At 50.8% G+C, this 24,131-nt stretch overlaps 1 protein-coding gene across 3 annotated transcripts in view; it reads left to right on the forward strand.

The window, feature by feature from the left end:
- hook1 (hook microtubule-tethering protein 1) overlaps positions 1-24,131 on the forward strand; it is a 115,086-nt gene that overhangs the window by 86,374 nt on the left and 4,581 nt on the right. For all 3 annotated transcript variants that reach the window (XM_085982844.1, XM_085982842.1, XM_085982843.1), the window contains exons 17-20: positions 2,697-2,731; positions 3,833-3,915; positions 6,965-7,065; positions 9,081-9,182. In XM_085982844.1, the coding sequence (XP_085838970.1) occupies positions 2,697-2,731; positions 3,833-3,915; positions 6,965-7,065; positions 9,081-9,182 (321 nt within the window). The remainder of the gene's footprint in view (positions 1-2,696; positions 2,732-3,832; positions 3,916-6,964; positions 7,066-9,080; positions 9,183-24,131) is intronic.

Below are 24,131 nucleotides of genomic sequence, written 5' to 3' on the forward strand. Positions count from 1 at the left end.
TTCCAACGGGAGATGGACCGGATGGTTGACCAGAACGCGCTCCAGGCCACTTTCCCATATCTAGACAACGTCACCATCTGCGGCCACGACCAGCAGGACCACGACGTTAATCTAGAGAAATTCCTCCGGACGGCCCAGCGGCTGAATCTCACATACAACAAAGACAAATGTATGTTTCGTACTACGCGCCTTGCTATTCTTGGCTGCGTAGTGGAGAACGGAGTCATCGGCCCAGACCCCGATAGAATGCGCCCCCTTATGGAGCTCCCCCTCCCCCACTGCCAGAAAGCACTGAAGAGATGCCTGGGGTTTTTCTCTTACTATGCGCAGTGGGTGCCCAACTATGCGGATAAAGCCCGACCCCTCATCAAGTCCGCCTCCTTCCCCCTGACAGCAGAGGCCTGTGCAGCCTTCACTCTCATAAAAGGAGACATTGCGAAGGCCACAATGCACGCTGTGGATGAGTCCCTTCCTTTTCAAGTGGAGAGCGACGCATCCGACTTTGCCCTAGCTGCAACCCTTAACCAGGCGGGGAGACCCGTGGCCTTTTTCTCAAGGACCCTCCAGGGCCCCGAGATTCGACACTCCTCTGTCGAAAAGGAGGCCCAGGCCATTGTGGAAGCCGTGCGACATTGGCGGCATTACCTGGCCGGAAAACGATTTACCCTGCTCACTGACCAGCGTTCAGTGGCTTTTATGTTTCATAATAAGCAGCGGGGCAAAATCAAGAATGACAAGATCTTAAGGTGGAGAATCGAACTCTCCACCTACAATTACGATATCTTGTACCGGCCCGGGAAACTCAATGAGCCCCCAGATGCCCTATCACGTGGTACGTGCGCCAACGCGCAGGTTGATAGGCTACAGACCCTCCACAATGACCTCTGCCACCCGGGGGTCACCAGGTTCTTCCATTTTATCAAATCCCGTAACCTGCCCTACTCCATCGAGGAGGTCAGGACCATGACCAGGAACTGCCAGATCTGTGCCGAGTGCAAGCCGCATTTTTATAGGCCAGACAGAGCGAGCCTGATCAAAGCCACGCGCCCCTTCGAGCGGCTGAGCATCGATTTTAAAGGGCCCCTCCCCTCCTCTGACCGCAATGTGTACTTCCTCAATATAATTGATGAGTACTCCCGTTTCCCGTTTGCCATCCCTTGCTCGGACATGACCAGTACCACGGTCATTAAATGTCTGAATGACCTCTTCGCCTTGTTCGGTTTCCCTAGCTATATCCATAGCGACAGGGGCTCATCTTTTATGAGCGACGAACTTCGGCAGTACCTGCTCGCGAGAGGCATTGCTACAAGCAGGACCACCAGCTACAACCCCCGGGGTAACGGCCAGGTGGAAAGGGAGAATGCGACAGTCTGGAAGGCAGTCCTTTTAAACTTAAAATCTAAGGGCCTTCCGACCTCCCGCTGGCAGGAGGTCCTCCCTGCGGCGCTCCATTCCATTCGGTCGCTGCTCTGTACACCCACCAATGCCACTCCTCACGAGAGAATGTTCTCCTTCCCCAGGAAGTCCACGTCGGGGATTTCGCTACCAACATGGCTGACTTCTCCAGGTCCCGTCCTACTGCGGAAGCACGTGAGGACCCATAAGGCGGACCCCCTGGTCGAGAGGGTGAGCCTCCTCCACGCTAACCCGCAGTATGCTTACGTGGTGTACCCGGACGGGCGGGAGGACACAGTCTCCATTCGAGACCTCGCACCTGCAGGTGCTCCTGAAACACCCTCTTCGCCACCCACCGCTACTCCTGCCTACCCCCAGGACACAGTCCCCGCACGAGACCTCGCACCTTCGGGTGCCTCTGAGAGACCACCATCGCTACCTCCCATTACCCATGCTCTGACCCCTGTAGACGGCATGCAGCAGCCCCAGGGTCCGCCACCTGCTACTCCTCCTCTGAACGAGACACCGGGTTCAACGTTGGATGCTGCACCATCACCGCCGCTGCTGCGACGCTCAGGACGGCTTACAAGGCCTCCTGATAGACTTCAGTACACGAATTTTTAGTGCACTTCACCCCGCCGGACTCAATTCTAAACAAGGGGTGAATGTGGTAAACCACTGTTGTTAGTATTGTTGTACTTGTCTGTGCATGCCTCAGCTGACTCCGCCCCTGGCTCCACCCTCATGGCTGGGTATAAAGGTCGCTGCTCAGAAGCCTCCGGCCCTTTTGGATACCAGGCAACCCCAAGAGGCATGCTCTGTTCTTTGGTAATAAAAGCCTGTTTATTACTTACTCAATCTCCAGTCTTTTGTAGCAATTGATAGTGCATCAAGCTCCCATTAGCCTATGTGTTTACTTAACCAGTTCATGTGCCACTGATATTATGACTGGAGGGCGGATGTAATCATACCAAAACTGAAGTTAATACATTTTCACCATCTGCATCTGTCACAGTGTATTTATGCACTTCCATTTTATCCTTTCTGTTAGCAGTTTTAAAGAGTAGATCCAGACAGTAGGACAGTTAGGAAGATCAAGGAAATCTACTTTAATATGATTTCACCTTAATGTGTATTGTACAGTTAAAAAACAACTCTTAACTGCTTCATTAGCATATGCTGCTAAAGTATCCAATACAGTTTGTTTAAATACGATTAGTCACCAAAAATATGCTTGAATTATCCACGCTACAATCTTACAGTATCATATGAAACTCTTGACATATTGTCTTGTTTTACAGTCAAGTGGACTGAAGAAGAAATTGGATGCACACATGTAAGTAAATTGTATTAAAGAAGTTTTTTCTTCCAAAATGTATTGCCCCTTTCAAGGTTCCCAAATCGCACCGCAGTGGTTTTTATAAGTAAATAGATTTTCAGTAGTTCATTCAGTAACAAAGTAAGTTCTCTACATTTTCTTCTTTTTTTTCAGTTGTATTGTCACTGAGGATCAAAACATGATGCAATTTCTATAATGCCTCTTTTTATAACTATGTTAATTGTTCAGCTAGACAGAGTCAATTTTATGTCTTCTAAAACTAAATTTCACTTCACTTGATTTGCTGATTTTGAAAATAAAATTGAATATTTTCTAAAGTTACTTAAATGGATTTATTTAAAATAATGGTGTAACTTGAAGAAAATACTTGCATTAGATCATGAAATATATGGGAGGTACCTTATGAGAATCGATGGAGTTTGATTTATGTTCCATGAGAAGGCTTACTTTTTTATGCCAGTGCCTTGTGTAAAATATAGTTAATTTCTTATGGACTCTTCTTGTGATTTCTACACGTTGCACATTTGCTCAGTAAAATTATATAAAATTATCCAATAAAATTTCCCATTTATAATAAATTGTAAGTACCCAAGCACAAGTTGTAAGGTCTGCAGCCTCTAAAAGGGGAGTGCCTGCATACAAGGACCAAAATGTTGGAGCTTGTTATCCAGATGAGGAAATTCTTTCAAAGAGCAGACACGGGCACGATGGGCCGTTTGGCCTCCCTCTGTGTTGTAAGATTCTATAATACTGATTCTGTGAATTGCCTGGAGGTGGCAGATTAATGATTTAGTAGCATTTGATTTTCAACAAAAAAAATATTTCTTGGGTAATTACAGCAAATACCCAACTGCTTACAGCTTAGGCTGTAGAGGTTTGTAACTTCTATCGATAAGATTGGTAGTTTTCAACATGTCTGCCAACTTGCTGCTGACTGCAACACAAAAACTGAAATTGGCGTGTATAGTGGCAAACTAAAGACAATTTACACTTTAAAAACTGAACATTAGTGTTGGAGTAACTAAGTCAGTTAAGAGCTGAACAGTAATTTTCAATCAGTAAAGTATGCATCTAATTTGCATCACATTTTATCTCCAGAGAGAAACTTCATGAGGCCCATGATGAGCTGCAGAAAAAGAGAGAACTTCTTGAAGATTTACAACCTGAAATACAACAGAGCTGTAAGTTTAAAAAATATATATATAATAAACACAATCTTCCAAATATCTCAATGTTTTTAAGAAAAAGCAAAATACTGCAGATGCTGGAAATATGAAATAAATTCAGGAAATGCTGGAAAGGCTCAGAAGGTTAGGCAGCATCTGTGGTGAAAGGAAGCTTAAGGTTAACAGCTCAGGTCTATGACCCTTTGTCAGAACCAGGAGATGTTATAGATGAATAACTTATAAGGAGGAAGAGATCCAGGAAAGAGGGGGCAGGGAGAAAAAGAATAACTAGATAGACAAGAAAAGAAAAAGAATGATCTTTAAAGTGAATAGGTGGAGAATAGGAGATGATTAAATGACAGAGGTAATGAAGGTAAAAGACAAAAGGAGGCACAAATGAGAGAGATTAGAGAAATAAGATATATCTGAGACTCTGAGAATGTGTGAATGGTTACAGCAGAATAGCAGAGGGGAGGGAAGCATAGAAAACCTAGGAAAACTGAAGACTCCTGTGATCCGGGAGAATGGTGGAAGAAAAAGACAAATAGACATCAGGGGTACAGACCACCCTGCCAGCGGTGTACCAATGGGGGAGCCCCATCCCAAGCACCAGCCAACCATCTCCTCCTTTCCTGGACGCACTGCTGCTGCTCGTAAGTAGCTAGTGATTGGTACCTCACTGGCCCTTTGGAGAGCGGTGAGAGAGGCTCGGGTGTCTCTGTGGGCTTATCCAAGCGGGAATCGAGCCTGGAATAGCAGCAGAGGAATAGTGAGGTGTTGGAATAGGGATTTTTGGGGTGGCAACTACAGGGACATCCTAGCCATGTCTGTTCTTATCTTCACCATACATACACTTCCAGCAGGAGTCTAGAGTTCAGGAGTTGGATTTTCCCCTCCTTAACTCAGAGTGCTTGTGTGAATTGTTGCACCTATACTGCTACCTAGCTGAAATCAACTAATGCAGCACAGACCAGAGACTGAGCCTGGACCTTCTTAGTCTGCAGGCTTAGCTAATCACTGGAAAAGGTCACTGACCTATTGATGTAACTATGTAACCCATTTAAGAGCACAAACCTGCCTCCTACCCATTCTATGTTTATGTGTTGGTACACCATCTCTCGGTGGATATTTTATAATAGTATTTAGTATTTGGGTTATTTTTATACTTGCTGTTACAGTATTATACAATGTCTGCCTACAAATGGATGATACGGCTCTCTTTTGAAAATTGTAGATATATTCTCTCATGCTGGGGTGAAGGCTGCAGTATCAGCTTAAGTGCAAGTCTTCAGATGTACTGTATTACATGACAAAGAAAACCAATAATGCAACAGTTTTTCTACTCCATGCTGGGAAAGAATTAAACATTGGAACGCACTCTGCAGTTTTTAGCATTCCTATATTCTGTTTTTCTAAATGGTGACTCTTGGGCCTCGATCCTAACCCCCTCGGCCTGCGAGGTTGGTGCGTGGGAGGAGTTAAAATGTGTCCGAGTCCACTTACAGGACTGAGGTCGCTCTGTTCTCACCGGGTGCCATTTCATCTTAGCCGACTTTCAAGTTGGCCTAGGCCCCCTCTACAGATGGGTTGGGGCCTACTTTAAAGGCAAAGGCCGTGGCCTGTTGACACAATCGGTGCTGCAACATGGTATAAACAAAAACGTACGGTGAGTCTATTGCTGTCTGGAGCCTGACAGCAGGTGCCAACTGACCAGGAGAGGCCGAGGTAAGTTTTAAAAAATTACTTCTGTTATAACAGCTTGTGTGCCCGGAGGAGCTGAAGTTCTCCCCTAGGACCCACAAGGAGTCTTAGGGCCTCCCCAGCCATGCCACCCCTCCGATTGTGGTGGAATTCCCCCCCTGCCCCTGATCGCCTCCAGACCCCTCCTTCCACTGACTGCCGGGGACCTGCCCACAAGTCACAGGCTGTGGCTTCCTGCTGAAAAATTCCCGCTGTTGCCCGCCAGCCAGGTATTGAATCTGACGGGGTGTCAGGCGGGACTCCGGGAACATTTATTTAAATGAGGCCCTGCCATTAAGATTGGCAGGGCTTTCACATCCCAGACCTTGCTGTTTGCAAAGTGGCTACAGTGGTTCCTTACATTGCAACAGTGACTGCACTTCAAAAGTACTTCATTGCCTGTGAAGTGCTTTGGGATGTCCTAAAGTTGTGAAAGGCGCTATATAAATGCAAATACGGCGGATGCTGGAAATCTGAAATAAAAGCTGGAAATACTCAGCAGGTCAGGCAGCATCTGTGGAGAGAGAAACAGAGTTAACGTTTCAGGTTAATGACCCTTCGTCAGAACTGGAAAAAGTTGGAGATGGCAGCTGTCGATCATTCTGCCTTTGCCATTTACACTTCATCTAGAGCCATCTTTTGTATCTTAACTTGTCCCATTACCACCTCCTTTTGCCTTGCACCATCATCCCTTTTGTCTCCTAATCTCTCCTGCCTTCCATCCTATCACACACCTTCCCTTTTGTTCTTTCCTCCCCTCCCCCTTCCCTGCCCCTACACTTGCTTAAAAACATGTTCCATCTCCAACTTTTTCCAGTTCTGACGAAGGGTCATTAACCTGAAACGTTAACTCTGTTTCTCTCTCCACAGGTGCTGCCTGACCTGCTGAGTATTTCCAGCTTTTTCTCTTCTTCTATAAATCTGTTTTGAAGAACAAAATTGACCTCCTAACTGAACTAGTGTTAAATACATAGTAAAATAGTTTTCTGTAAATATGGATTACAAATACCCACTGTTCATAGCTGTTCTGATAACCTATGATCCAAGCTTTATAAACTATTCAAATCCTATGTTAGTTAAATGCATTATTCAATAGAAATTCTATGCAATATATTTGAAAACATTTTTACAACTGAAATAGCAGTTCAATTTCCTAATGTACAATAATCTTTTTTTTTTAAAAAGCATTAAATAAAGTGTACATGAAGAAAAATGACGACACCTTATTGACATCTTGACGTAACAAAATATCAGATTCATAAGATTTATACACACAGGGTGATCATAATTAAAACATTTCCAATTGCAAATGTTATCATTCTAGCTCAAAAGATTGAGGAGTTGCAACGAGCCCTGACTAAAAAGGATGAAGACATGCGGGCAATGGAGGAAAGGTACAAGATGTACCTCGAGAAAGCTCGTAATGTGAGTACATGTGGCAAGGTTATTTGAGTCCTCTGACTTACTTTTTATTCCACTTTTCTTCCCCAGCTCCTACTCCCTGTATGCTCTCTTTTGACTTTAGTCTGGGAATTGTTCTAAATACATTTTCTACATGACACATTTTAAACCTGTTTTAAAATACCAAGGTGAGCGGAGCAAAATGTCATCAACACGTGCATCTAATATGTTATATGGGAAATGACAAGAGCAGTCCATTTCAGTGGAAATGGGTGTGCACAGGAATCAATTGATTTTGTAGGTACCATGGATTTCTTGGTCCCCTCTCTGTCACATTTTTTCCAAATTCCAATTTCTCCATTCTTTCCTCTGATATGCTTTCTCTCTCTCTCTCTCTCAATATATATGTGTGTGTGTATATATGATGTATACTTTCTGAAATTTTGTACAAGTCTTCCCTATTTAGTTGATTATGATTTCAGACAATCTGGCCCATTAACCACTCTTCACCAAGGAGTTCTACTAAAATCAGCAAAACACACTTCTGCATTGAAAATAAACCATAGTAAGGGATTGTGAATAAATGCATCTCCCAAGAAAAGTTCTTTATCTGATTGCACTCTTGCTCCCAAGGTTCAACAGTTTGAGCTATGGTTAAATTGCATCTAAATAATCATAAAGTTAACCCGGCAGTGGCAGTTTTTCTAGAAATAGTGGGATTAAAAATCTATGGCTCTTGTGGGTATTCCTATTTCAACTCTAATGGAGGTGTGGCAGAAAGGCTATGAATTGGAGCCCAGATATGAGGGTTTCTGACTTTGACTGGGAGTTTCTGTGAGATATTGTGATGGGCAGAGCTTCTACCGACTCCAAGCATGCTCAGCAGTGTAGGGGGGGGGTTGTGGACCCCCAGTTCAGGATTTCCTGTGTCGAGCCTATGTGCTAAATGAGACCAGCATACCAACCCATCCAAAGGTGGATGTGGAGTCCACCTTGGAGATAAAGATTTGGGACGTGGCCTGCATCGCCCCCCCGCCCCCTCCCCCCCCCAAGATTTGGTAATATTTAGCCTTTTCTCAGTCTCTTTTATAAATGGGTCAATGGGAAAAGTATTGAGATTTATTTGGTGGGGCCTGGCACCCCTCTCCACCTCCCCCCTCCTTAACTGGATTGAACAGGAATCCTGGCCTAACGTAGCAGTTGGGCACCAGAGATATATCCTTAGTGGTATAGGCTCCCACTGTCATTACTAAAATGAGATGATGTCACCCTGACCATGCAAACTTTGGCAGGGTCAACACCGGAGGTCACCTTTATGGCAGGATCAAAGACCCGTGGGTTTTTGACCTCAGTTTTTCAATAGAATGACTTTTTAATACCATGTCTGATGGTTGAAATGGGGAGTTTCAATTGGAAGATGGAGACTATCAGAAGGCAGAAATGGCTTAAAAATTGAATGTTTTTCAGGATATGTTGGATAGGAACATCCTATGTGGCATGCTGGCAAGAGTAGACATGTGTCTTACTGCCCTGCCTAAGTGAAAATTTATATTTAAAGTATGCCAGGCTCAAAGGGGTAATTTTCTGAGCACACTCTGGCAGCTGGGAACCTTTCAGCACATTTCAGAAAATATTGCAACGCTCCTGCAATTTTCCAATAGGCAGTGCCAGCAGACAAAGTTCCCCTCCAGTAGCACATGCTTATGTGCGTTTTTCTTTACAATTTTATGTAATCACAGGTCAGCAAAAAGGGAAATATTAGTCTCAACATACAAGAAATCACAAGCAACCAAATCTGTCTGCCCCACTTACCCTCTACCAATTATGGAGCTTGCAAAGCCAAGGCAAGAACTTCTGAGAGATGGTCTCTTGTCGGAGCTATCTACAGTGAGTGGCAGTTGGGAAGTCTCGATACAAGCTCTGCAAGAACCACCCTCCCCCCCCACCCCCCCAACCACACCTAGAGTGACACTACTTTGGTACAGTTTTATGGAGATGCTTAATGAAGCAAAAAAAATCTGTTTGCATTACATACACAGGTGATTAAAGCTCTGGATCCGAAACAGAACCCAGCCAGTGCAGAAATCCAGGTACTGAAAACCCAGATCATTGAGAGAGACAAAAAAATACAAATGCTGGAGGTATGTCATTGTATTATTACACTTTATAATGATTACAAGCTTTTCCTCAATGATATTGTAATGTCCTAACTGGTTAGTAGACTATTATATAATAACTAGCTTGTTCCACCTAAATGTTTCACTATTTCATGACAATGACTCAGACTTTTAGAGGTGTATTGCTAAATTAACAAATTTCTCCATAATTTCTAGATATCTATTCCCAAGCTGCCGCTAACCAATCATTTACAATTACAAAATGCAGTAATAAGTGCTAACTCAGGGATCACAGTAAGAATAAAAGATAGATATCGATACCACATTTAGGATTATATGATGGCTCAATAGAACATATTTCCCTTTAACAAACCATCACAATGGGGGAATTTTGCCAGCCCTGGGGAGGCAGGTATGGAGGCGGGACTGCTGGGAAAATGGCAGAAACTGGGAGCGGGTACCGAACCCACTCACAACCCACCTCCACGCCATCTTCCCGGGAGGCGGGTCCCCGAGTCGCACAGGGACCCGTCTCTTCAAGGTGGGAAGGGGATTACAGCCATTTAACTGCCTGTTAACAGGTAGTTAACAGGCAGTTAAGAGGATTGTCCCCATTTTACCCCCTGCAAGTGAGGGTTTCCCGACGGCTGCAAACCTCACCAGAGTCAGCGAGGCGAGCAGTGGGTCTGCGGGGGTGAGAGGGATCGAAAAGTCCGCTGTGGAGGTGAGTGATGGGTGCAAGTGTGGAGCGGTAAGTAGGAGAGGTGAGTGTAAAGTGTTAGAAAATGTTTACTTACCGTTGCTTCTTCCTGCAGGCTTCAACCCAGGGCGGGCTTAACAAAGTCAATCAAAGGAAAAGAGTGTGGGTTGACCGGACGTCGTTGAGGGCGGGACTAAATCCCGAAAACCAGCAATCCCACCCCCAACGCGCCCCCATTAACAAAATCCAGCCCTATGTTACACAATGAGATCTTTTTCTCATGGAGAACTAGGACTAAAAATCCGATGGCAGTGCGCCTGTTTTTTAGGTGCAAAATGGGTGCCTAAGCACCCAATATGGCCGGCGGAGCACACGCACTCATTACATGCTGGAAGTGTGCCAGCCGCCATATGGTGAAGGCAGAAAAATAAACTTCTATACACTGGGTACCACTGCAGAATGCACAGCAACCTGCCTCAGAGTTACCACCTGAGGAGTGTGAGGCTTGGCTTCACGGTTCTGCCAAGCAAATCTCCCCAGCCTGTCAAATCTGGCAGTGACAGACTCCTGCCAATTAGAGTCCAAAGTCTGCATAACTCCAGTCACAGTGTTCATGAGAGAACCTGATTCTGGGCTTGGTCCCTTGTCCTCTGGCTCACCTGCAATGCTGGCCTGGTAACCACTTGCACTGGTGCACTGCAGTTGTGAAAATCCTTCACACATTTCTGTGGCGAGATTGCACCTGCAGTCCTATAGAGCAGGGGTTCTCAACCAGGGGTCTGAGTCCGCAAGAACGTTTCAAGAGGTCCTCCAAAATAGCGCTAACCCAAGTTAAACCAATCTTATCTCTCGTTGCTTCTTCAATGAAACCAATCGAAATCCAGATGTAACCTCTTGTCAATCAATGAATCAATCAGATTCTTCTTTTGTTCCAAAGTCTGAGCCCTCCTTCACGTTTAACTCATAGAAACTCTCGTTTCATCCGTCATTTCAATCCGCCACCCTCCTCGCTTACTGCAATTATATAGGGCCCTGGTGAGACCACACCTGGAGTATTGTGTACAGTTTTGGTCCCCTTACCTTAGGAAGGATGTACTTGCCATAGAGGGAGTGCAACGAACGTTCACCAGACTGATTCCTGGAATGGGGAGGTTGCCCTATGAGGAGAGATTGAGTAGACTAGGCCTATATTCTCTAGTGTTTAGAAGAATGAGAGGTGATCTCATTGAAACATACAAAATCCTTACAGGGCTTGACAGGGTAGATGCAGGGAGGATGTTTCACCTGGCTGGGGAGTCTAGTACCAGGGGTCAGTCTCAGAATAAGGGGTCAGCCATTTAGGACTGAGATGAGGAGAAATTTCTTCACTCAAAGCCTGGTGAATCATTGGAATTCTCTACCCCAGAGGGCTGTGGCGGCTCAGTCATTGAGTATATTCAAGACAGAGATTGTTAGATTTTTGGATGTTAAGGGAAAAAAGGGATACGGGGATAGTGCAGGAGATGAGGTAGAAGATCAGCCATGATCTTATTGAATGGCAGAGCAGGCTCGAGGGGCCGAATGGCCTCCTCCTGCTCCTATTTCTTATGCTCTTCTGTTCTTACACCTACTCACTCTGGTGGGTGCCAGTAATGCTGGGGTTTCGGGCCTAGTTCAGGTCATATCCTGTGTTAGTTTGTCTCTGGCTTGATGGTAGTGGAAAATTAAAATTGTATCTAATTTCCAGTTATTGATTAAAGGGGGTGGGGTTAATATATGATTGGAATTTCTCTTCCTAATTTGTCACATGAATTAAGCAAAAGAAAAATAATAAATATATATGTTTAATTTTATAACGAATTTTTATACAGAAAAAATGCTTGGCCGGAATTTTCCGGGGTCCGTGCGGGCGCGATCAGAGGTGGGTCAGGTGGGAAATTTGAAATTTCTTGCAGCGGGTTGGAAACCCGCCGTCAACCCGCCCCCACACGCCTTTCTCCCAGGCGTGACTGTCAGCGCGGCAGTGACCTGACCGACAGAGGCGGGCGACCCAATTTAAAGGATTATTAGCTTGTTTACAGACCCTTGAGAGTCTTTTTAACCTTATCTTTGCAATTTCACTGGATGCCCACGGGACTCACGCTGCTCGGGGACCACGTTGTCAATCTGAGGCGCAAGTTGAGTGGCCATTGATCCAGCTGATTAGTTGACAGCATCAAATGTAGTATAAAAGCTCCCACCCGCTAACTGATCACTTTCCTCAGACAGAAGCTGTTGCTGACTACATTCCCAATGCAGATTGAGCTTTCTGCAGGCGGCAAGTCATTCCTGCAAAGTCTCCATCCAGCGTCACCTCATTGGAAGAACCGCCCTCACCATTGACAGATTGCATCTGTTATCGCTACTTCACTTGCCTGTATTCCATCAACATGGGTGCCATTTATACTGTCTCACCTTGGTCCTCAGAATCTGACCGTGATCAGCCCCAACACCAGCAGCATCAGGCACACCAGCAGCACCAACAACAACACCACCAACCTTCTCCGCAATCACCTGATGCTGCACAGGAAAGAGTGCATCAGCACCCGAGCACATTGCTGCCCGGGAGGCCAGGGATGGCCTCATCATGGCCAGATTTAGTTAACTTTATGCTGTACACCCACATGGCTGCCACATGATGCACCAGGTTGGCACCACCCCACACGAACACCATAAAACATCCCTACAATGACCAAGCCATTCCTTTCACACTTACCACCATTGCTGGAGGTACCATTATGTCTCACCATTCACTGCAACTCACTAAGCCACTTCCAAAGGTGCACACAAATCTGTCCAAGAACACAAAGGCCTAGAAATTCAGTATAGCCAGTTTTGGGGCGCTAACGTTAGCACCCGCCCCAAAGTTGCGCCCCCTTCGCCGAAATTCAGTTGCTTCGCCCTAAGAGGTTGCTGGAGCGCTAAAAGAGGCGTTACACGACTATCTTTAGGCGCTAAGCCGGTGGTGCAGAGGGATAGCGCCGAGGCGGGGCGCAGCGCGGGTGCGGTCATTTTTTGATTGACAGCAGACCCCGTGGCGCCGGCCAGCTCTTAAAGGGGGAAGGGACGATTTGGTCTGCTGCCACGCCCTGCACACTGCAGATTTCAAACTAGGCCTCAACACTGCTGCTGAGGCCAAGGAGCCATGGCAACGCATGATAAGGCCCGTGAGTGTGCCCTGCGCTTCTCAGAGCGTGATTTGGATATCATGCTGACAGCATTGGAGAAGAGGCGCAGGATCTTGTTCCCAGACAATGGCAGGAATCCCACCCACCGCGTCTACACCAAAGCCTGGAGGGAGATCGCCACCAGGGTGTCGTCCTACGGCGATGCCCCCAGGGACAAGGTGCAATGTCGGAAGAAATACAATGACCTGACCAGGATTGTCAGGGTGAGTACCCTTTCCACTCTCCTCCTCATTCTTGCATGTACACCTGACATGATGGGCAAAGGGACCTGAAAGGCCTAATGGGCAGCCCTCAGCCAGCAGCATTGGGACAGTCATGAGCATCAATTGCACATTCTGCACTTTACACACTGGCCAAGCTATTCCACCATGGGAGGCAGTGCACACTAGATCAGGGCTACACTCTGGCCAAGCTATTCCACCATGAGAGGCAGTGCACACTAGATCAGGGCTACACTCTGGCCAAGCTATTCCACCATGAGAGGCAGTGCACACTGTGGTAAACCACTGTTTGTATTCCACTGTGGACATGCCTCGGCTGACTCCTCCCACAAGTCCTAGTATAAAGGTGACTGCTCCCCAGCCCCCTTTGTATTCTGGACCGGTCGACCACTCGAGGCAGACCTTCATTCTTTTGTTAATAAAAGCCTTTAGTTACTCTCTTAACTCTCAGTCTTTTATGAGTAATTGATAGCGCATCAATTTTATTAACAAATTTTTATAATGGAGAAGATCCTCACACCAGCATGCCTGGACTTAGATCATCGGGAGGCGGACTCATCCACCAAGTTTACTCACTGGCTTAAGTGTTTCGAAAAATTCCTGACCGCCTCCGCAGCAATCAAATCGGACGAGGACAAACTGGATGTCCTGACCTCCAAAGTGAACCACCGAGTGTACTCGGTCATCCAAGACGCGACCTCGTACGCGGACGCTATCAAGCTCCTCAAGGACCAGTACACGCGCCCAGTGAACGAAGTGTACGCCAGGCACCTTCTGGGGAGTCGTAAACAACAACCTGGGGAATCGACCGTGGAATACCTTCAGGCACTGTCTGTGCTTGGCCGGGCCTGTGGTTGTAAGGATGTAAAGGCCGCCGTGTACACAGAGGAACTTATCCGGGACGCTTTTGTAGCGGGCCACAGATCCAATTACACCCGACAGTGACTGTTGGAGCAGAGTGACCTCGACCTCAACAAGGCCTCTGAACTCGCACTATCACTGGATGCAGCCTACCGGGGCATGGATGCCTACTCCTCTGCACCGTGGATGCCGCGGGGAATGACAGCCTGGGACACGGTAGGACCGCCTCATAGCGCCGTGCCACCCCAGCCACACCCCAGCAACGGCCCATCTTGGGCCTCCCCGGCCATGTGCGAACCACCGGTACAGCAGCCATTTTGGACGCCTCCAGCCACATGGGGATCATGGACGCCGCCATCTTGGACGACAGCCGGAACGCAGCAGGCCCCCAACACCGCCTCATCTGATACCCGCAGCGACACACCGACCCCTACGCTGGCATCCGTTACACTGGACCAAGCGAGACCGCACCAGCTGGCCAGCTCCACAATGGGCATTAAGGTAAATGGCCACGATACAATCTGCCTTTTTGACTCTGGGAGCACGGAGAGCTTCATCCACCCCGACACGGTGCGGCGTTGCTCTCACCCAGTCCTGCCTGTGCACCAGCGGATTTCTATGGCCTCCGAGTCCCAGTCGGCGGACATCGGCGGCTACTGCGTAGTGACACTCGTAGTAGACGGGACCGTGCACGATCATTTTAAACTTCTGGTCCTGCCCGACCTCTGCGCTGCCATCCTGCTGGGGTTAGATTTTCAGTGCCACCTTAAAAGTGTTACGATGGCGTACGGTGGACCCCTACCCCCACTCACAGTCCGCAGCCAGCAGCTCCCAAATTGCCCGCCGCGCACCAGGTGCAACCTCTCCACACTCAGAGTCACCCCCCCCCCCCCCACTGTTTGCTAACCTCACCCCCGACTGTAAGCCCATCGCCACAAAGAGCAGGCGATACAGTGCCGGGGACAGGGTTTTCATTAAAACCGAAGCGGAGCGGCTCCTGAAGGAAGGGATTATTGAGGGCAGCACCAGCCCCTGGCGAGCCCAGGTTGTGCTCGTTAAGACCGGCGAGAAGCAGCGCCTTGTCATCGACTACAGCCAGACAATAAATCGCTACACCCTGCTGGACGCCTACCCACTCCCCCGCATAGCTGATATGGTCAACCAGATCGCGCAGTACCGCGTCTTCTCGACCATTGACCTGAAATCAGCGTACCACCAGCTCCCTATCCGTCCTGAGGACCGCCAGTATACTGCCTTTGAGGCAAACGGCCGCCTCTATCACTTCCTTAGGGTTTCCTTTGGCGTCACCAACGGGGTCTCCGTCTTCCAAAGGGAGATGGACCGGATGGTAGATCAAAATGCGTTGCAGGCCACTTTCCCATATCTGGACAATGTGACCATCTGCGGCCGTGACCTGCAGGACCATGACGCAAACCTCGAAAAATTCCTCCGCACCGCCCAACTCCTGAACCTGACATATAACAAGGAGAAGTGCATATTCCGCACAAACCGCCTCGCCATCCTTGGCTGTGTTGTGGAACACGGAGTCATCGGCCCCGACCCCGACCGGATGCGTCCCCTTATGGAACTCCCACTGCCCCACTGCCTCAAGGCCCTGAAGAGGTGCCTAGGGTTTTTCTCCTATTATGCCCAGTGGGTCCCCTACTATGCAGACAAGGCCCATCCGCTGATCAAGTCCACCTCTTTTCCCTTGACGGCAGAGGCCCGCTTAGCCTTCCACCGTATCAAGGAAGACATTGCCAAAGCCACCATGCACGCAGTGGACGAATCCATCCCCTTCCAGGTGGAAAGCGACGCGTCCGACTTTGCCCTGGCCGCTACCCTCAATCAGGCGGGGAGACCCGTGGCCTTCTTTTCACGAACCCGCCAAGGCCCGGAGACCAGACACTCCGCTGTTGAGAAGGAGGCCCAGGCGATTGTGGAGGCTGTGCGTCATTGGAGGCACTACCTGGCCGGAAAACGATTTACCCTGCTCACTGACCAACGTTCAGTTGCTTTCATGTTTAACAACAAGCAGAGGGGCAAAATCAAAAATGACAAGATCTTGAGGTGGAGAATCGAACTTTCCACCTACAATTACGAGATCTTGTACCGGCCCGGGAAGCTCAATGAACCCCCGGATGCGCTATCGCGTGGCACCTGCGCCAGTGCGCAGATCGATAGACTGCGGGCCCTCCACAATGACCTCTGCCACCCGGGGGTCACCAGGTTCTTCCACTTCATCAAGGCCCGCAACCTGCCTTACTCTATTGAGGAGGTCAGGACCATGACCAGGAACTGCCAAGTCTGCGCTGAGTGCAAACCGCACTTTTATAGACCAGACAGGGCCCACCTGATAAAAGCCACTCGCCCCTTCGAGCGCCTGAGCGTTGATTTTAAAGGGCCTCTCCCCTCCTCCGACCGCAATGTGTACTTCCTCAATATTATTGATGAGTACTCCCGTTTCCCGTTCGCCATCCCCTGCCCGGACATGACCAGTGCCACGGTCATTAAATGTCTGAACGACCTCTTCACCCTGTTCGGTTTCCCCAGCTATATCCATAGCGACCGGGGCTCATCGTTTATGAGCGACGAACTCCGTCAGTACCTGCTAACTAGGGGTATTGCCACAAGCAGGACCACCAGTTACAACCCCCGGGGGAACGGACAGGTGGAAAGAGAAAATGCGACAGTTTGGAAGGCCGCCCTGCTAGCCTTAAAGTCTAGGGGCCTTCCAACCTCCCGCTGGCAGGATGTGCTCCCCGATGCGCTCCACTCTATTCGGTCACTGCTCTGCACTGCCACTAACGCCACCCCTCATGAGAAAATGTTTGTCTTCCCAAGGAAGTCCACATCGGGGACATCGCTACCGCCATGGCTGACGTCCCCAGGGCCGGTCCTACTGAGAAGGCACGTGAGGACCCATAAAACGGACCCCCTGGTCGAGAGGGTCGACCTCCTCCACGCCAACCCCCAGTATGCTTACATTGCATACCCGGACGGGCGGGAGGACACAGTCTCCATAAGAGACCTTGCACCCTCGGGGGCCGCAGTAACCCACTACTCACTACCACCCCCCCCCCCCACGATCCGATATCCAGCCCCAGCAGACGGCAGGCCTGGGCCCAGCGACCCGCTCGCCACCTACGAGGACGACACGCCTGTGCCACAGCCTACGCGGGACTCGACGCCGGAAGCTCCACTACCCCTGCCGTCGCCACGCCGATCACAGCGGCAGACAAGACCTCCGCAGAGACTCCAATACACTAACTTTTAATACACTTCACCCCGCCGGACTCAATTTTAAACAAGGGGTGAATGTGGTAAACCACTGTTTGTATTCCACTGTGTACATGCCTGGACATGCCTCGGCTGACTCCTCCCACAAGTCCTAGTATAAAGGTGACTGCTCCCCAGCCCCCTTTGTATTCTGGACCGGTCGACCACTCGAGGCAGACCTTCATTCTTTTGTTAATAAAAGCCTTTAGTTACTCTCTTAACTCTCAGTCTTTTATGAGTAATTGATAGCGCATCACACACTAGATCAGGGCTACACTCTGGCCAAGCTATTCCACCATGGGAGGCAGTGCACACTACATCACGGCTACACACCGTACTTAGAGCCCGTCCTTTCTCTTGCAGGCTAAACTTGCGAATAATCGCAAGCGCTGCGACATCACCGGGGGAGGCCGCGCCAAGTTCCAGAAGCTCACTCCCCTGGAGGAGCGCGTGAGTGGCCTCATGGGAGGCCGCGTGATTGTGCCCAGAGCGTGCGGAGAAGCCGACCCTCCACTGCCCGGCAATGGTAAGGACCTCGCCTTTTGGCCCTCTCTCGTCACACTTGCGCATCCGAGCTACCTCCTTTGCCACTGTGCCACCAATGCGCTGAATGCCACCAGTCATGACTCCCTCGCTGACGCCCTCTCCTCACTCTGAAGCTACTCTTGTGCCTTCCTGCTTTCAGCTGGTGACGAAGAGCTCCCTGAAGCTGCCAGTGACAGCCCCTCCGAACAGGAGGAGGAGGAGGAGGAGGAGGAGGAAGAGCAACCCGGACCATCAGGGGAGGACTCAGGTCCCGCAGCAGAGGGCGAAGTGTTGGACACGTCTTCCCTGGACGAGAGCCTGGAGCAACTTTCGGAGGGGAGTGCAGCTGCTGGGACCAGTGGCGTCCAGCCACACAGGAGGGCTGCGGGTGGGCCGCGGCCTTCCCCCCAGAGGGGGGAAGGATCGGAGGGGAGTGCAGTTGCTGCGGACATTCGGCGCCAGCAACGTGCCAAGGGTCGCCTAGCTCGGACCCCTGCTCCCCAGCGGGAGAGTCCCGCCTCCAGTCCGGCCACCTTCACCTCGGAGGAGGTGCGCCAGCTGGACCAAATGGCCGAGGATTCGGACCGCCGCCACACAGAGCTCATTCAGGTGGTGGGACGGATGCCTGAGGCCATCGAGTCGCTGGCGACCAGTGTGCGGGAGTTTGGGGCATCAAATGCCGAGAGTGGCCGGATGATGATGGAGGTAGTGGAACGGATGCCTCTGGCGATGGAGTCGCTGGCTGATGCCGTCAAGTCAGTGGCGGATGTGATGCGGGCGCAGACCAGGGCAACAGGGGCACTCACTGCTGCCACACGCGCTGCCTCAGCCAGGCATCGCCAGGACACCCGCCGCGCTGCAGCAGCACAGCGATCCGCCCTTCGGCTGATTGGTGCGGATCGTGCAGTGCGTGCCCGGGCGAGTGCCAGCGTGCGACATCACCAGCCAGCGCCTCCAATACGCCAGCTTGCCCACATTGCGCCATCCGTCGCCGCCACTCCCCCAGTGGAGCGTCAACGGCAAGCGGCTGGAGCTGATGGTGGCCATGTACATGTGCGCCAATCAACAGCCGGCCCCTCGAGGCCCAAAGCCCGTGTAGGCCGCCCCCCAAGGCCATCTGGCAGAAGGACATCTGACCCTCAGGCGCCTTCCCCCAGCCTCGCAGCAGCCACTGGGCAGAGCTTGCGGAGGAGCAGCAGGCCGGGCAGGGGCGCCAAAAGGCTGGACAAGGTCTCGCCCTCGCGGGCCACTAAGTAGAGGGTGTGGCCAGCTTTCATTTTATATGGCGGTGGACATCTTTATTTTGCCCATGGTTGTTTTGTTTATGGGTATGTTTTTTGCGTTAAGGCCGAGGTTGAGGCCTGGTTTGTTCAAATGTGGAGTTACTCCTCCCCAGGTTGTGGGAGTGAGTCGTTTGTTGCACTTTTTGTGGGGGCCGTTGATTGTATTTGGGATTCATGTGGGAAGGGGTTTCATTTTTGTCAAATATAAATTTATCTTTATTCAGACAGTGTCCATGGTTGTTCTTGTTAGTCTTTGTTGCCTTCGCCGGCTGAGGGCTTGCGGAGTGGCTGCATTCATCTTGCTTCATGGCCACAAGGCATTCCCTGACAGGGGGCTTAGAAGTTACGTTCAATAAGCTGGCGACGGACAGCCCTTGGACCTTGTCGCTCCCTCCTGGGAACGTACTCCTCCTCCTCCTCCTGCTCCTCCTGCTCCTCCTCCTGAGGTGGTGGTCCAACGTCAGGTGGCAGTGCCTGAATCCTGCGGAGAGCCAGGTTGTGTAGCATGCAGCAAACTACGACAAATTGGGAGACCCGTTGCGGCGAATACTGCAGAGATCCGCCGGAACGATCAAGGCAGCGGAACCGCTGCTTGAGGACCCCAATAGTTTGCTCGATGATGTTTCTGCTCCTTTGATGGCTCTCGTTGTATGCCTCTTCAGCAGCGGTCCTGGGCGCGCGGAGCGGGGTCATGAGCCAGGTACACAAAGGATAGCCTTTGTCCCCGAGTAGCCATCCTCTTGGGGGAGGCTGTGCCTCGAACATGTCATGCACAGTACTCTGCCGCAGGATAAAGGCATCGTGGCAGCTGCCTGGAAAGCAGGCATTGACAGCCAGGATGCGCTGCTTGTGGTCACACACCAGCTGCACATTGAGAGAATGGTAGCCCTTCCGGTTGCGATACTGCTCGCCATGCTCCAGAGGTACCCGCAAAGCCACATGCGTACAGCCAATGGCGCCCTGCACCAAGGGGAAGGCCGCGAGTCTAGCAAATCCCACTGCACGCTGATGCTGGCTCTCCAGGGCCATGGGGAAGGAGATGAATTGGCGTCTCCTTCTGAAAAGGGCATCGGTCACCTGGCGGATGCAGCGATGCGCGCCGAACTGGGATATGTTCGCTATGTCCCCAACAGCGGATTGGAAGGAGCCGGTGGCATAGAAGTTCAATGCCACCGTCACCTTCACTTCCACCGACAGAGACGTCCTGCACCTGAGCTTTGGATGCAGATCTCTGCGAAGCAGGTGGCAGATCTCTGCAACCACCTCCTTTCGGAATCTCAGCCTTCTTACACATCGCGCGCCACTCATGGTGAGGTAGGAGTGCTGCTGGCGGTATACCCTGACTGGGTAAGGCCTATGTTGCCGACGCCTGTTGCCCCCTCTGCCTCTAGCCAGGGCTGCCCCTCTGACCCCGCGTCTGCGAGCCCTACGCACATGGCGCTGAAACTCCGCGTTGGCACCCCATGCAGCCCCCATCAAATGCTGGCAAACAGTCAAATTTCCAACAGGGCACTTGCAGCGCTTTGGCCTGAGTCCAAAAATACCTGAGCTATTGCTGCACAAAACCAGTTAGCTCTCCTCCTTGTTGTGTGTCCAGAAATCCGTTGCACAAGAGTGTTTGCTGCAAAATGGCTGCCCTTTATACTGCAGGGTACGTGCCCTTTAATTTGCGCTCCCCGGGGCCCGCGTCGGCTGTGTTGCGTTCCATTTTACAAACGCTCTGGCCGCCAGCCGCACAATGGGGCGGTCCGACTGAAGTTTGGAATCGGGGCGCGCAAAGGGCGTTGCACGAGGATGTGACTTCATTTTCTGCGCGCGCAGCCGGGCGGGCGCTAAACTTTACTCCGGCGCTAAGGGTCCACTTAATTTGGGGCGAGGCGCAAACTGCGCTGCACCCGGGCGCTACACGCATAGCGCCCGAAATTCACTTCTCTTAAGGCGCTAACTGCTGGCGCAACCAACTGAATTTCTAGGCCAAAGTGTTGAAAATAAAGAATTTTGGCCTAGAAATTGACTATAGCCCCGTTTGGGGTGCCAGCCTCGCCAGGGCGCTAAAAGTAGCGCCCCGGAAGCAGTCGCGACCGCCCGCCGGAAATTCAGTTGGAGCGCCCCAAAGGGAAGCGCGGCGCTACTGGAGGTGCCCCGCATCCCTCTTGGGGCGCTGCAACTGAATATCGCTGCGCAACGTGCACGTCACGCTGCGGTACTGCAGGCCTTCCTCCCCTTCTTAAAGGGGAGGGGCCTTGTGCAGCACGATCTGGGGCCCAGCTGGGCCCCCGAGGATCGCGAGTGCCGGCAAAAGAGCCTGGCACCGAGGAGAAGTGCCGGGCTCTTGGAACGCAGTCGGCACTCCGCCGGGGGGGGGGAGGGGGGGCTCAGGAGGCCGAGGACGGCAGCGCGGAGAGGTGCTGGCAGGTGGCCAGCAACAAAAATGTCCGCCCCGCACCTCCTTTAATTAGCGCCTCTACCGCCACAGGTAGGCGCCCCTGAACCGGTCGCACACAGCGTCTGGCGTTAAATCGGGGCGCATCTAAATATCGCGATCGGGGCGTCAGCGGGGCGCTGCGCACACCGATGACGTCATCGGTAGCGGCGCAGCGCTAATGGCTAGCGCCACCATTAGCGTCCCGCTAAATTTAGCGGGAGGCGTGGCCATTGGCTTCTGACCCACTTAGCGCCCTCTTAAGGCGCTAACGGGTGGCGCAGCCCACTGAATTTCTAGGCCTTTATGTTTGACAGCACATTCACGGAAACTTTACATAAACATTGGATAAAACACCCAAGTGGCTACCCTTGTGAATCTACTTGCGTGTCATCTTTCTCTTCTGTGTGCTTCTATGAGGTGCTACCCCTGTGGCTTCAGCAGAGGTAGAGGCAGCCTGCTCACTTCCCTGCTACCAAGGAGCTGGAGAGCACCTTGCTGCACATCATTGGGGCCATGAGGACCCACATCTACACTGACATCCCTCCTACAGAGGAGGTCTATGAGCCTCTGTCATCTACCTCCACAGATAGCCATCTATTCTCCATAGAGACCGTGTGCTCCTGTGAGTGATGCATTAGCTGCTCCATGCAGGGGGCCATCCTATCCATGGAGGAGCCTACAGTCGCCATCACCTGCGACACGGTAGTGCTCATGTTGGAGATGGACTCCTCCATTTGAATATTTTCAGACATCACGCTCGCAAAACCTGTCAGCGCCCCCTGCACTTCTTCCTGCACCTCCAGGATCACCCTCTTTCTGGATGGCCCCCGAGGCTCAGCTTCTGCATGCAGTTGAGCAGAGCTGGGAATGTCCTGCGCCCTCCGGCAAGGAGTCTCCACTGCTATCCCTGTCTCCACCATCTGCTCTTGCTCACTTCTGAGTTGTGAGACACCAGGTGACAACACTATCTCGCGTGGCACCCATCGAGGTGTGCATATGTGCGCTGGGGCTGGATTCGCTTATGTCTGGTGATGCTGCACCCTTAGAGGTGGAGGCTCCTTTGAGGAGTCGTCTTCCTCTTCCTCCTGGACAAGTGGGGGTGGGGAGGCTCTTGATGGACCTGTGAGAGAGTAAAGAGATGAGTTAGATATGTCGTATGAAGAATGGGAGCACATACCATTATGCACTTGATGACCATTCAATGGCTGCTGACATCAGTCCCCATATGAGTGACTGATGTATGCCATGGAGCTGTATGATATGTAATTCTGTCAGCAGGTTGCTGAGATGTCCCTCTCTCCCTCTGCCACCTCCAGCTGCTCGGCGACTCCAGATATTTCTAAAGGAGCCTCCTCTGCTGCTGTAAGGTTTACAAATGATGGAGGGCCACCGCCGGTTCTCCCCCTCTCCCTCTTATTTTGGGCTCTCTTTTCCTGCAAGGAGGGAAAGAAGAGAAGGTTGAGTGAGAGTGATGGAATGAGTGTAAGGAATGGATGGGTTACATCTTTCAAGGGAGACTATGATGGAGTGGGGTGCCAAAGCCAAGTGGCCTCCTTGTTGTTAGTTGGTATGATTGCACTAGGATGAAGGTGAGTGTGAGGGGTGGCTAGAGAGATGGGGATGTGATAATGTAGATAGAGAGAGAGGGATAGGTGGACGTGCAAGGTATGTTGGTGTGAGTAACAATGAGCAGGAGTAGGTTTGGGAAGGCAGAGTGTTGGGGATGTGATGAGAGGCGCAGCAGGATGAAGTTGAGTGCGGCTTTGCACTCATCTTTCCTGATCTCATGAGATCATTGAAATGTTTCCGGCGCTGCACCCAGGTCCTCCTCACAACATCCCTGCTGTTGACCTCCTCTGCAATCTCCAACCAGGCTGTTTCGGTCTCCTGGGGAAGTCTCTTCCACCCATTGGAAGGGAAGAGGACCTCCCTGCGTGCTCTGACTCCCTCCACAAGCATATGGAGGGAGTCATTGGAGAACCTGGGTGCAGCCCTCTGCCTCTGTGCAGTCATTGTCAGTCTTTGCAGCACTCCAATGCTGTAGTGCACTGACAGCACTGTGTTAGATTAAACTTCAAATGTAATGTGGCCATGGTTCCATTAAATATCCCTGCTGAAAACACGTCATGGATGCTGTCAGCAGACCCGCAACATTTCATTGGGATGGGTAATGCGCAGGGTGGGTTTAATAGGCCCTGTTAACCTAAAGTCCTTTTGTGCAGCGGGATGGAGCCAGCATGGGGTCGCGATCCGCCATGACCACCGCCCACACCAGATCCGCCCAGGGGGTCTGTGTAATTTTTCTAACATGGGAGGGGGGCCTCAGAAGCAAAAGGTTGAGAACCCCTGCTAATAGGGTATAAGTGCCCTATAATTAACCAAATTGCTATCAGTCTCAGTGCAGCCAACATTTTTTGGACCTCCCACCCCACCCCATCATGCATTCAGATGGACTAAGCAGCTGGAATGGCCT

This window comes from Somniosus microcephalus, chromosome 3 (genome assembly GCF_052327205.1).
Source record: "Somniosus microcephalus isolate GS21.2 chromosome 3, FLI_Smic_1.0, whole genome shotgun sequence".
Classification (NCBI taxonomy): Eukaryota; Metazoa; Chordata; class Chondrichthyes; order Squaliformes; family Somniosidae; genus Somniosus; species Somniosus microcephalus.